The 13,864-nt window shown below is 35.9% G+C and overlaps 1 protein-coding gene across 3 annotated transcripts in view; it reads left to right on the top strand.

Annotated features, from left to right (window-relative positions):
* Positions 1-13,864, top strand: part of SLCO6A1 (solute carrier organic anion transporter family, member 6A1) — a 110,713-nt gene that overhangs the window by 40,435 nt on the left and 56,414 nt on the right. For all 3 annotated transcript variants that reach the window (XM_011944311.1, XM_011944310.1, XM_011944309.1), the window contains one exon: positions 6,995-7,139. In XM_011944311.1, the coding sequence (XP_011799701.1) occupies positions 6,995-7,139 (145 nt within the window). The remainder of the gene's footprint in view (positions 1-6,994; positions 7,140-13,864) is intronic.

Here is a 13,864-nt window from a genome sequence, read left to right as displayed (position 1 = left end):
ATTTTTATTGTCCTTTAAAAATTGACAATAAAATATTTGTCCAATAAAAATTGACAAAATTTTTCAAAAGTATCTTTTCAAACGAAAACATACATGTGGTCAACAAATATATGAAAAATGCTCAATGTCACTCATTATTAGGGAAAATCAAATCAAAACCACAATGAGATACCATTGCACAGCAGCAAAAGCGACTATTTTAAACAGTGAAGAAATTACAGATGCTGGTGTGGTTGCAGAGAAAAGGAACTCTTAAACACCACTAGAGGGAATATAAATTACTTCAGCCCTTGTAGAAAGCAGTGTGGCAATTCCTCAAAGAAGTTAAACAGAACTACCATTAGACCCAGCAATTCCATTACTGGATATAAACCCAAAGGAATATAAATTGTTCTATCATAAAGACATATGCATGCATAGTTCATAACAGTACTATTCACAACAGCAAAGACATGGAATCCACCTAGATGCTCATTAGTGGTGAAATGGATAAAGAAAATGGAGTATATATACACCATGGAATACTATGCTGCTATACAAAAATGAGATTTTAGTTTTCACTGGAACATGGAAAGAGCTGGAGGTTATTATCCTAAGCAAATTGATGCAAAAACAGAAAATAAAATACCTCATGTCCTCACTTATAAGTGAGAGCTAAACAATGAGTACACATGGACACAAAGAAGGGAACAATAGTCCCTGGGGTCTATTTGAAGGTACAGGGTGAGAGACGGGTGAGCCCTGAATAAACCTACCTATTGAGTATTATTCTGATTATCTGAGTGACAAAATTTTCTGAAACCACACCCTCTTATGACATGCAATTTACCCATGTAACAAACCTAAAATGAAAGCTGAAAACAAAATGAAAGAAAATAAAATTATAGTTATCACTTGTATTTAGGTCAGAACATTTTGTAGTAGTTTTAGTCTCTGAACCATCTCCTAGGTGTGACTCTAAATAAACTGGTTTTTCTGAAAATAAAGGAGGTGAAATGCCAGCAGATCTAGCCAACAAAAAATTTAAATTTGCAATTAGCAGCATTTTCTAGAGGAGATATTTTATTCTGATGGACAGACTGATGAGCCATTACTTACTTTCCATGGCTAATTATGGGTATTTAGCATAAAGAATCAAGAACAAGTCAAATAAGAAGTTAAATTACACAGTAAAACAAAGACAGCAAAGTGACTTGTTGGTCTCCTCTTTAACTTACGTTTTCCTCCTTTTTGTCTCCAAGGAAAGGTCTTTTACTGGCAGAATCATTGTCTTCTGCCATGCAAACTTGATTAGGGTAGGCAGTAAATCAATGCTTGAAAGACAAAATTCTAGAATTAGTTGGAACACTATATGTCCCACCTTCAATGAACCCTGGTTGAGACTCTACAAACCCTTTCCTCCCTGCAACATTCCTCTGGTCTTACTTCCTCCTCATCATTTGTTTCTGACTTCTATTAGAGGACTATCCTGAACTTAAAACTACTTTTCTGCAGCCTTTATACCTTATACTTTATATATTTGCAGATCCTACTCTTATTTTATTTTGGATTCTTACTAAGTAAGCACATGTAGGAGTACCTAGTCTGATTGGAAAGCAATCCTAGACCAGAATGAACCCCTTCTCACGTGGAAAAAACCTTGGTTGTAGACAAATTCTGTAATTAACAAGGGCTACCTAATAGCCACAGTACTGCAAGATAGGGATAGTTGAATAGAACTGTCTGCTACTGTACAACACTATTCTGATTTCTCCATTTGTATATCAACATCTGTCAGAATTGAGCCTGAGTTCACTGCATGAAACTCTTTGTACATTTATTTGTATATCTATCTGGCTTTCACCTTTGCCTCTCATATTTATATCAAAGAAAAGAAATAGACTTTTAAAAATGCAGGAAATCCTGGGTATTTTAGTGGAAGGGAATCTGTGACATTTTTAATATTTGCTATTCTCACAGTCCCTTTCAGAATACAGTGCCCAGAAATATTTCCTCGTGCATCGGTTACCATGTTGTGTATAATGTAGTCTAAATGTTTTAGTCAAAACTGTTATAGTTTTTGGCATCAGCACTTGAACCCAATAAAGCAATTTTTAGATTACCCCTAAACCTGGGAAATGTCCTAATTTGAGGAAAATGTCCAGTAAGGACACCTTGTTGAAGAGTGACTAATCTAGTCAATTCCTCTTTTGGGAGAAAGTATAAATAAGAGGAAGTGTGGGAAACTCAAACAACACAACTTTGATAAATTGACAGCAAAAGTAAAAGTGCAAAGGCCATTGAGAAAGAGAAGTAAATATGAAGAAAATAGTCACTAGCGAAAACAGACCTAGATGAATACACAATAAGGAAACAGAAGTAACTTGAATATCTGGGTCTTTGAAGCAATTAAGACTTACTCTGAATAATGTCTCATTTCTTTTTTTCTTTCTTTTTTTGAGACGGAGTTGCACTCTGTCACCAGGCTGGAGTGCAGTGGCGCGATCTCGGCTCACTGCAACCTCCCCCGTCTGGGTTCACACCATTCTCCTGCCTCAGCCTCCGGAGTAGCTGGGACTACAGGTGCCCGCCACCACGCCTGGCTAATTTTTTGTATTTTTAGTAGAGACTGGGTTTCACAGTGTTAGCCAGGATTGTCTCCATCTCCTGACCTTGTGATCCGCCCGCCTTGACCTCTCAAAGTGCTAGGATTACAGGCGTGAGCCACCGCGCCCGGCCTAATTTTTGTATTTTTAGTAGAGATGGGGTTTCTCTACCATGTTGGCCAGGCTGGTCTCGAACTCCGGACCTCGTGATCCACCCGCCCCGGCCTCCCAAAGTACTGGGATGGCAGCCGTGAGCCACTGCGCCCAGCCTGTTGTCTCATTTCTTTATGAATGCTGAATTGTTTAGCTACTGAGAAAGTGTATTAGTTTTCTTACTTTTATGTTTAACCTTATGATAAAATTGCATCAGTGGAATTAACAGTGTCTGTTCCTTTTAATCTAAAAGAGCTTAAACACAAAAATTATCTAGTGCAGTGATTCTGTGTGATTTCCAGACCAGTAACGTCAACATCAAGTGGGAATTTATTAGAAATGCAAATTCTCAGGCCCTACTCCAGACTCCAGATTCAGAAATCTGGAATGGGAGCTGCGATCTGTGTTTTATGCCATGCAGATAATTCAAGGCACACTAAAGTTTGCGAACAACAAATCTCGTAATCCAGTGCAATCCTTTAATTTTATAAATTAAGAAATTAATGTGTATTTTCACTGGACACTTGCTATGTGCTGGAAGTTGTATTAAACCACTGCAAATATTCAATTCTCATAACCACTCAGAAAAATAGACATGATTGTTTCTATTTTACAGGTAGTGAACCAGTAATTTAAAGAGAATGAGTAATTTTTCCAAAAAAAAAAAAAAATGCTATGCACACACATACACACACAAACACACATATCTATTACTGGTGGCTTAATTGAGGCAAAGAGCATAAAGATAAGTGTTGTATTTCACTCTAAATCCAGAAATCTGCCTAGGGTAATATAGTATTTACTAAAAATGAGATATGGAGAAACTGTGATTTGTTTATTGATGCTCCAAAAATCAGTTCCAGGGCCAAGATTAAAAACTAGATTTGTTTCTTATTCTGCCTATTGCAGCTAGTACAGAACGATATTTTTATGTAAAATCATAGACTATAGCTATAACTCTCATTAGGGTAGGTGCACTTAATATTCAGTTCTCAATAATTATTTTAAAATAAATGAATAAATAACATTTGTGAATTAGAAGAACCTATGAAAAAGCTGTAATTATCTAGTTAATATTTGAATCTACTACATAAAATAATAGAAAATAAAGGTAAAATAAAAAACTATAGAATAAATAAAAATAATCACCTACATTTAAAACTGGATAATAAAGTAAAAAGTAATCACAAAACTATAATTCAGAAAGTTATTCAGAGATGCTAAAAATCTTCATGAAAAAATTAAAACTTTATGCAACATTATTAAAGATGACTGGGATAAATTGATATATAAACCATGATAATGTTTAAAATGACAATCTTCACACAGGTTAGTTTTTCCTCAAATAATCTATGAATCCAATGCAAGTATAATCAACACTATGGCAAAAAAAATTTTTTTTAAGAAAATGAGAAACTGATTATAAAATTTGTATGTCAGAATAAGGGAAGGCATAGCTAAAATGAAGTGCACTGGGCCAATTTCACATTAAGACTCACTACAGAAACCACAGTAGTAAAAGCAGTGTAGCATTTTCTTAATACAGATTAATAGATCCATGTAACAGAACTGAGAATTCAGCAACAGATTAAATATTATACATAACAACTTACTATGTGATAAAAGAGTCACTGCAGAGATAATTGTTCAGTAGATGTGATAGCCAATTTGGCTATTTATGAAAAAATGACCATGGATTTCTACCTCATATTATGTACAAAGGTAATTTCCAGGTTAATCAAATGTGATTAGATAAAACACAGTTAATGTTAAAAATGAAAGAAATACCTTTGCGGCATAGACGTGGGAAAATGTTAAGCAAGATTGCAATAGTATTAAATATGAAATCGAACTTTATGGATTAGATATATCAAGTCAAGGATTTCTGTTCTGTGAAAGAAACTGTAGACCACATTAATAGATGGGTGATAGATATCTAAATCCAAGTGATTAATGTTTAGAATAAACAAGGAATTTTTAGAAAATCTACCCCCGAATTTCAGGAAGCCTAACAGATAGAAAGAGCCAGTTCATGCACACAAAAAAAATCCCAAATAGCTAAAAATTGTGTAAAGAAAGTTTCAATTAGATTTGAAATTAGAGAAATAGGAAATAAAGCATAGCGGTACTACTTTATACTTGTTACCATGGCAACATTTTGAAAGCCAGCTAATAATATCAAGTGTTTGTGATTATTTGAGGTATACTAGTTATCTACTGCTGCATAATAAACTACCCTATAACTTGGTAGCTTAAAACAATATAAAATATATTTTGCTCATGAAAATGCAATTTGGACAGGACTTGTCCCTCTCAACTATACTTGGGGTCAACTAGAGCAGCAGTCCCCAACATTTTTGGCACCAGGGACCAGATTTGTGGAAAACATTTTTTCCAGGGTGGAGGCGCTGGTTTTGGGATGATTCAAACTCATGGCCTTTATTGTGCACCTTATTTCTATTTATTATTACATACTCACCATAATGTAGACTCAGTGGGAGCCCTGAACTTGTTTTCCTGCCACTAGACCATCCCATCTGGGGGTGATGGGAGACAGTGACAGATAAACAGGTATTAGATTCTCATTGGGATCGCACAACCTAAATCCCTCGCATGTGCAGTTCACAATAGGGTTTGTGCTCCTTCGAGAATTTAATGCCGCTGCTGATCTAACAGGAGGCAGAGCGCAGCTTGGCTCCCTCGCCTGCCACTCACCTCCTGCTGCACGGTTTGTTTCCTAACAGGCCATGGACCAGCCTCTTACTCTTTCTACAGAGGCTGGGAATCCCTGAGCTAGAGTGATCAAAGTCTGGAGAATGGAACCATCTGAAGGTGTGTTTGCTCTATAGTTTTTTGATACCGTCTGTTTGCTAGAATACCCACACATCTCCTCTGCATCTCTCTTGGGCTTTTTTACAACATGGTGACTGAGTCCCAAGGCAAGAGTTCTGAGAGTGTGAAAGATCCCAGCAAAAGTCATATTTTCATTTTACGACCCAACCTTAGAAGTCATGTAGCATTATTCGTTTTGTTGTGACAATTAGAAGGCCTTTCCAAGTTTAATGACCTTTTTATGCGGAAATGACATAGTTCTGGATGGGCATGCTAAACCATAAAGATTTCTTTGATAACTTTTAGAAAGTACAAGCTAAATGAAGAAAATGAAACACTACCATCGTCGTGGTGGTATAGTCACTGTAGTGAAACCTGATACATTCTGGAGAACAATCTGGAGAAAGAGTGGAATAAAGTATGCTAAATCCTTATGCCCTAGGAATTCCTTTCTTGGATATAGACTTCTAGAGACACTCCATCATTGGATCTTAAGGTACATGCGCAGCGATATTTAATATAGCCTAGTTTGTGATAGTAGGGAGTTGAAGGCAAGACAAATAGTTAATCCTACGTGAGCGAATACATATGGAAGAACCGCACTCTGTGACATTAGATCGCGTTCAGAAATTGAACTAGTTGAGTTTGCAGACTATGATCACACCTAACAGGGATGTTTAGGGCCAGAAAAAGAAAATTTAAATAAATTAAAAATATATAAACATAAAATAGCACTAAATATATTTTCAATGAGATATGCATAACCAAGGAAATACAGAAACTAATTTGAAAGTTAGTATTTTACTATCTTTTTAATTACTCTGTGTAGTATAATAGACAATGATAAACCATCACATCTTAATAAATCTTCTAAATAAATTCCACAAGTTTACCAAAATGCAAAATTTAAATAACTTAATTATTTGTATAGGTAGATTTCCAGGAGTAAAATATCAAACATTTTCTGCAGCCCTGCTGGTTTTTCATGAGTATTGCTTAAATTTTCTTTGTTTTGTGTTTTAGTTGAATAAAAGAGACTTGCTTAAAACAGTAAGTAGACAAGAAAAAGTAAGGATAAATTCTAGACATATGGTTAATAATTTACCTATTTTTCTCTAAACTTTACAAAAAAAATTCCAAGCCCATAAATAAAAATTAAAGTAGTATGAAGAGCAAATCAAAATTTAAATTGTCAAAAATAACCTTTCTTTTATAGAATTTGTATATTGATGAATCATAGATTGCTGTTTGGATCTATCTTATCTATCTATCTATCTATCATCTATCATCTATCAATTATCTTTTCAGTTTAGATTGGGATTGGTACATTTTTGTAGACAGACCATTAGCATTTCATTCTGTCTGTCTGTTTCTCTTTATCTAACAAAATAAAATAATTGATATATAACTTATTTTTATTTCAGATTCTGATGAAGAATCCAGTGTTAATATGCCTAGCTCTGTCAAAAGCTGCAGAAATTTTACTTATTATTGGAGCTGCTGAATTTTTGCCTATATATTTAGAAAATCAGTTTATGTTAACACGCCCTGTGGCAACTATACTTGCAGGTAGAGTTACTTTCTTATTGTGTCATTTCAAAAATTTTTCATTGTCTTATTTACGTGCTTATGAAATATGAAATACATGAAATAAATAAAAATATAAAGAATTATATACCTAGGTATGATTTGTGCAAATTTTACAAATATGAGCACTTTGCCATTATAGTGTCAATATTTTTAACATATAAATCCTAGTAAAACCTCTGTATTTCTCCTTTATCCCATTTATCTTCATTCCTTTTCACAGGTAATCACTCTTTTGAAGTCAGAGTGAATCATTCCCATGTATGTTTGTACATCTTTACTGCTTATGTGCTTGTCTATATACATCTATTTCTAAAATTTATGTATCACTTTATACATACTCTTCTGCAGCTTATTTTTTCATCAGAAATTATGTTCTTTAGATTTGTGTTGATCTATATCTATTTAATGCATTTCAGTTTGCTATTTTATTTTATGATTCTATTTTATGAGTATACAATTGTTTATTTATTATCCAGTTAATGGGTATGTTGTTGCTCCCACTTTTTCTCTCTTCCAACCAATGCAGTAATGAATAGGTTTGGTGATATCTCCTTCTGTACATTTGTAAAAGTTGATCTAAGTTTCGACATTGAAGGGAAATTGCTATTGTGTACATTTACAATCTTATGAGATATTGAGAATTGGCTCTCCAAAATAGGTTGCAAATGGAATTAAATGTTTTAACGTTTTAGCATTAATGAGAAAGTTGTAAAGTAATGATTTATTTTAGGGTGTAAAAGGTAAAAGATGCATCCACTAATTTTTAGGATAACAAATAAAGTAGTAGTAAGAGACTATATTAATAGGAAAAATTTAATTAATTAAGAAAAGAAAGGAAAGACAGAAAACAAAAAGCATGTGGGCAAAATAGAAAACAAATCAGATGTGCAGAAATCCTGAGTATAAATCTAAACCTTTTATGGAGTACATTTTTTTTATAAAAGGCTTGTCTGACTGCAAATTGTCCAAAAAGCCAAAACAGATCAGCTTTCAAGGGCCATAATGACATATTTTTTTGTGAGCACACCAGGTTTGGGGCACTCTGATTAATAGAATTGGTAGAACTTGAGGAGTAAATTCATTCCATGTATTTCTTATTGTATTAAATAAGGCTATTATTAATGGATTCCAAGCACCAGGGTAAGGCTACACGCTGTATTCACTTTAACCATCCCCTCAAGGTCCTGGATCTAGCCAGCTGAACAAATCCTTAAGCCATCAAGGTCTATCTTAAAAAATCAGGTGGCTTTCTCCTTAAGTTTCTCTACTGACCTTTCCACTTAGCTTGAGATATCAAAGTGTAACAGAATACATTAGCAATTGCAAATTCTACCTTGGCAAGAATGAAATTTGGGGTAATTTTATCATCTATAATAATATTGATCAGTGAGTGAGGCTGACTAGAGTGCTTTCCAGGAATGAGGTGGTGTCATTGATTATTTCAAGTAAAGTCACAGAAAAATTTTGCCCTATAGTTTCTAATTGCATTACCTATCATAAAGATGACTTCAGTAAGGCTGTGTATGAATAACATACCACTAATCTTGCCGGGAAGCTCCCCTGAGTAACTGAGCATAACTTCATTTTAGAGAAATTTCTAATCTTCGAAGAGCTATACGATCTGCTGGTGGTGATGTAAACACTTGACGATCTTTTATGACCACCCCTATGTTCTTGAATCTATCATTTCCATTTGACAAGTAAGGCTTGTCAAATAGTTATGAGCCTGATTTAGTTCATCCCAAAATGAGAATGTAAGTTCACAAAGTCAAAAGATTTCTGTAAGTTAGGACTTTGGTTTTGACAAGATGGCAGTAGTAAGCTAGTATTTGCTTTTCAAATGGTAGCTGATTTAGGGAGTCAATGAGTGTTATACAACAACAGCTGTTTCTGAATGGAGCCTATATCTTTTATCTAGAGCCTCCAGTCCACGAAATTATCAGTCATGGAGATTTGTAGCTCATGGGGATCATTAAATTTCTAGCATCTCAAAGAAGACAGTATGCTGCGGCTTGCTTATCAGCTTCAATGTAGATTTGTGAATTACACTCACTGTAAGTTAGCTGTTACAAAAGACAAGTAGAATGCCCAAGACCGACATCTACCATCTCTGACATCCAGAGTCCAAAGTGACATTAAGTTTCCTTTTGGTTGGAGGGAAATGAGACCTTTTTTTTGCTTGACTTCCAGAATAATTGAGCATTGTGAATCTGTTTGCATAGTCCCCCAGAAACTTGATGTGCAGTCTTTTGGATTTTGTTGGGATTTATCAGTTACCCTTGCAGGTGAAGGCATGATAATACCAAAGTTAGAGCCATTGAGTCTGAGGCTTGAGATCCTCTAGCCAGCTGCATATCATCGATCAGTGAAAGGTTTAGGCATCAGAAGGTAATGGGAATCACACTAAATTCTTATGCACCTTCTTGTAGCAAATGGCAGAGCTTTAGCTACTCCTGAGGAATAACTAAAGAATATTATAGTATTCTTACTGTAAAGGTATATTTGTGGTTTTTAAGCATGAATGAGAATTAGTCTTTGTCCTTGGGTGCCAATTAGATACAAACGAATATCTTGGCAAAGTCCAGTACAGTATATTAACTGTAATCAGTCTGTGTAGTAGATGCAATGTCTGAAACAGTCAAAGTTATAAGAGCAATAACTGAATTCAGCAGTAATTAATCCACTGTAAATCTCCAGCTTCAGCTCCTGATAACTTTTTTTTTTTTTGAGACAGAGTTTCACTCTTGTTGCCCAGGCTGGGTGCAATGATGTAATCGAGGCTCACTGCAACCTCCACCTTCCAGGTTCAAGCGATTTTCTGGCCTCAGCCTTCCAAGTAGCAGGGATTACAGGCATGCACCACCTCGCCCAGCTAATTTTGTATTTTTTCAGTAGAGATGGGGTTTCTCCATGTTGCTCAGTCTGGTCGCAAACTCCCGACCTCAGGTGATCTACCCGCCTTGGCCTCCCAAAGTGCTGGGATTACAGGCGTGAGCCACCACATCTGGTCCTGATAACCTTTTACACTGGCCATGATGTGTGTTGAATGAAATTACTGCATCTCTTACTACCCCTGCTACCTTATATACTCAAAGCTAGGACTTTCCTTTCTCCTTCTGGGATTCTACATTGTTTCTGTTAGACCCTGTGAGAGGAAACAGGGAGGCATGTTGGATAGCAGTTCATATGTCCCATTATCACGTCTGGAGTTTAACAGCATTCATAGTATAATATTATAAAATATAAATACTAATTATACATTTAGAAATTGAAGCTAAAGCATCAGTATATTAAGGCTACAACAAACATGCATTGAAATTGTCCAGAGTACCACCCACAAGCTTACTTCACATTCTTTCAGGAACGATGAGAGTTCAAAATCTATTCAATGCCTCATCTATGATTTCACACAGGAATTTTATTTGTCTTAGGAAAATCTTCCTAAGAGGGTCATAGCAAAGGTGCTTTATAGCAGTCAGGACACACTACAAAAAAAATCTGAGGTCTTTTATTGTCTTAAAATGGATCCAAGATTGGCATGATAGACTAGAAGAGGAACTGGACCTCCAGTCAACCCAGCTATTGGCTGTTTTGTTTAAACAAGAAATTATGTACTGCACTTTATCATGTCCCAAGAAAATCAGCTAAAATGCTGATAATTCACCTGATGTCTGCTCATAGTGGCTAGAATTTGTTTTTTCTTTTTACACTCAGGGTAATCGCACCTTGCTGGCACTGTTATCTGTAACTTGAAAGCAGAAGGAATCTTCTAATAAGAAAAAAAATTAGAAATAGTTTTTACAGTGAGGCAGTCCTGAAGCTGATGGCCAGATTGACAAGGAAGTTTACTTGCCTAGGGAAGAGTTGATAAGACCTATGGCACTTTCCATGGAGCTGTCTATAAACCTACTTCAGCCTGCAGCTACAGAAAGCCATGCCTCTGTTAGCATCCCGTCATTGTTGCCAAGAGTGCTTAGATCTGTAATGGGTTTGAATTTCATCCTATCTATAAGCTAACAAATTAACCTAACTTAGTTTCATGTGTGCTGGAAGAAGACACCAAACTTCTTGGTCAGAGATGAAATAAAGTTTATGACTCACAGCAATAGCAGTAATGAGAGTTCCTGCTAGGTTTCTGAGCTCCAATTTCCAAAGTGTGATGTGAAAGGAGGCCAGGTGAAATCTGTACACACAGTGAGTTGCATTACGTGAAAGAAATCTTGAGGTTAGGGAACCCAAGTCTTTTACAGTAGGCAGTAATTATGCTTGTCTTTGGCTCCAGAGGGAGACATTATATTTGATATTGTCCAGAGGGGACACTCTCTCTGTCTTCCAAAATTCTAAGCAAAGTTGTCCTTTGCTCTAAGTGAAAATACTATCCTTATTATCCAAGGCTACTCATCGTATAAATATCCTTGAAAAGATAGTTCAGAACAAAGCAGTCAGTGCTTCTGCTTGCAGGATATACAGAAAGTTTTCACCCAATAAATATATTAGTAGTTATGTTAAATATAAATAGTCTAAAGAATGTCAGATTGGGAAAAAGTTTCAATATATGTTACTAACAAGAGGCACTCCTTAAATATGGGAACAGGAAAAGGTTGAAAGTGAAAGAATAGACAAAAGATGCAAATGCTAGCCAAAAGAGTAGCTTGTGCAACTATAGTAATTTTAAATATTGTATCCTTCAAAGAACACAAGAACTATGACAACTCAAAAAGCTGGAATGTCTTCTTTCCTCCAAACAACCTCACTAGCTCCCCCATGGAGGCCAGCACCCCAGTACTTGCTAGCACCCTGCCACAGTCAAAAAGCATGCAGTCTGCCATGCTGTCACTGCTGCTGTTGTTGGTCACTGCTGCTGTTGTTGGTACGTGCAAACAGGATGGATCCCATTGCCACTGCCCTACAAAGTGCTTTGGCTGCTACCATACATTGGAGTGCTGTGACCAGGAGTCCAGGAGCACCTTGACCCGTCCAGCACAGCATGTTTCTACCTTGAGGAGCCAGAGAACAAAGCCAGTGTCCCATACTGGTCCCTTGGAGTTAGGCCACACAGTCCAGGAGTTCTGAGCTGAGCCTTTGCCTTCTAAAATCTTCCAGAAACAAACAGTTGAATGAACCCACCTTCTACCACAAACAAACCCTCAAGGTCATCAAATAGAATAAAAGAAAAAAAAAAATCCAAAGGACAGGAACTTCAAGGATTAAAGGAGCATCAGCCCACAAAGATAAAAAAGAAATAGCACAAGAACTCTGACAACTCCAAAGGCCAAAGGTCTTCTTTCCTTCAAACAACCTCACTAGTTCTCCAGCAAGGGACCTTAACCAGCCTTAGATGGCTGAAATTACTGAACTAGAATTCAGAATATGGATAGGAACAAAAATCAAGATTCAGGGGAATGTTGAAACTCATTCTAAGGAAGCTAGGAATCACAAAGTATACAGGATCTGGAAGATAAAGTAGCCAGTATAGAAAAGAACATAACTGACTTTATAGAGATAAAAACACACTATGAGAATTTCATAATGCAATCACAAGTATTAACAGGATAGATCAAGCTGAAGAAATAATCTCAGAGCCTGAAGATTGGGTTTCTGAAACAAGACAGAAAGAAAACATTGAAGAGAAAAGAATAAAAAGAAACAAACAAAAAGAACAAAAATATACAATTATGTAAAGAGACCAAATCTGCAATTCATGATCATCCCTGAAAGAGATAGGTAGGATGGAAGCAACTTAGAAAACATATTTCAGGATATCATCTATGAGAACTTTCACAACCTATGTAGAGAGGCCAACATTCAAATTTAGAAAATGCAGAGAACCCTCACAAAGTACTTCACAAAAAGATCGTCTCTAAGACATAACCATCAGATTCTCCAAGGTCAAAATGAAAAAACAATGTTAAAGGCAGCTAGAGAGAAAGGGCAGGCCACCTACAAAGGGAAGCTTATTAGCAGACTTATCAGCAGAAACCCTATAAGCTAGACCTCTTAACAGAAACAGCAGACCTCTCAGCAGAAACCCTACAGGTCAGAAGAGACTGGGGGCATATGTTCAGCATTCTTAAAGAAAAGAAATTCCAGGCAAGAAATCCATACCCAACCAAACTAAGCTTCATAAGTGAAGTAGAAATAAAATCATTTTCAAGCAAGAAAATTATTGAGGGAATTTTTTTACCACCAGACCTGCCTTACAAGAGCTCCTAAAAAAAGCACTAAATATGGAAAGGAAAGACCATTACCAGTCACTACAAAAATGCACTTCAGTATGTAAACCATCGACACTATAAAGCAATCATGCAAACAAGTCAGCATAATAAACAGCTAACAACATGATGACAGGATCAAATCCACATATAGCAGTAGTAACCTTGAATATAAATGGGCTAAATGCCCCATTGAAAAGAAAGAGTGGCAAGCTGAATAGAGAAGCAAGACCCAATGATATACTGTCTTCAAGAAATGTGTCTCACATACAATGACACCACTAGACTCAAAAATAGATGAAGAAAAATCTACCAAGTGAATGGAAACTGAAGGGGAAAATGAACAAAAAAAGAAGGGGTTGCAATTCTAATTTCAGATAAAACAAACTTTAAATAAACAAATATTTTAAAAAGCAAAGAGGGGCATTACATAATGGTGAAAGGTTCAATTCAATGAGAAGACCTAACTATCCTAAATATATATGCATTCAA

The sequence above is a fragment of the Colobus angolensis genome, unplaced genomic scaffold (genome assembly GCF_000951035.1).
Source record: "Colobus angolensis palliatus isolate OR3802 unplaced genomic scaffold, Cang.pa_1.0 Scaffold23, whole genome shotgun sequence".
In the NCBI taxonomy this organism is placed as follows: Eukaryota; Metazoa; Chordata; class Mammalia; order Primates; family Cercopithecidae; genus Colobus; species Colobus angolensis.
The sequence above is the reverse complement of the archived record's forward strand: the minus strand, read 5'-3'. Positions and strand labels throughout refer to the sequence as shown.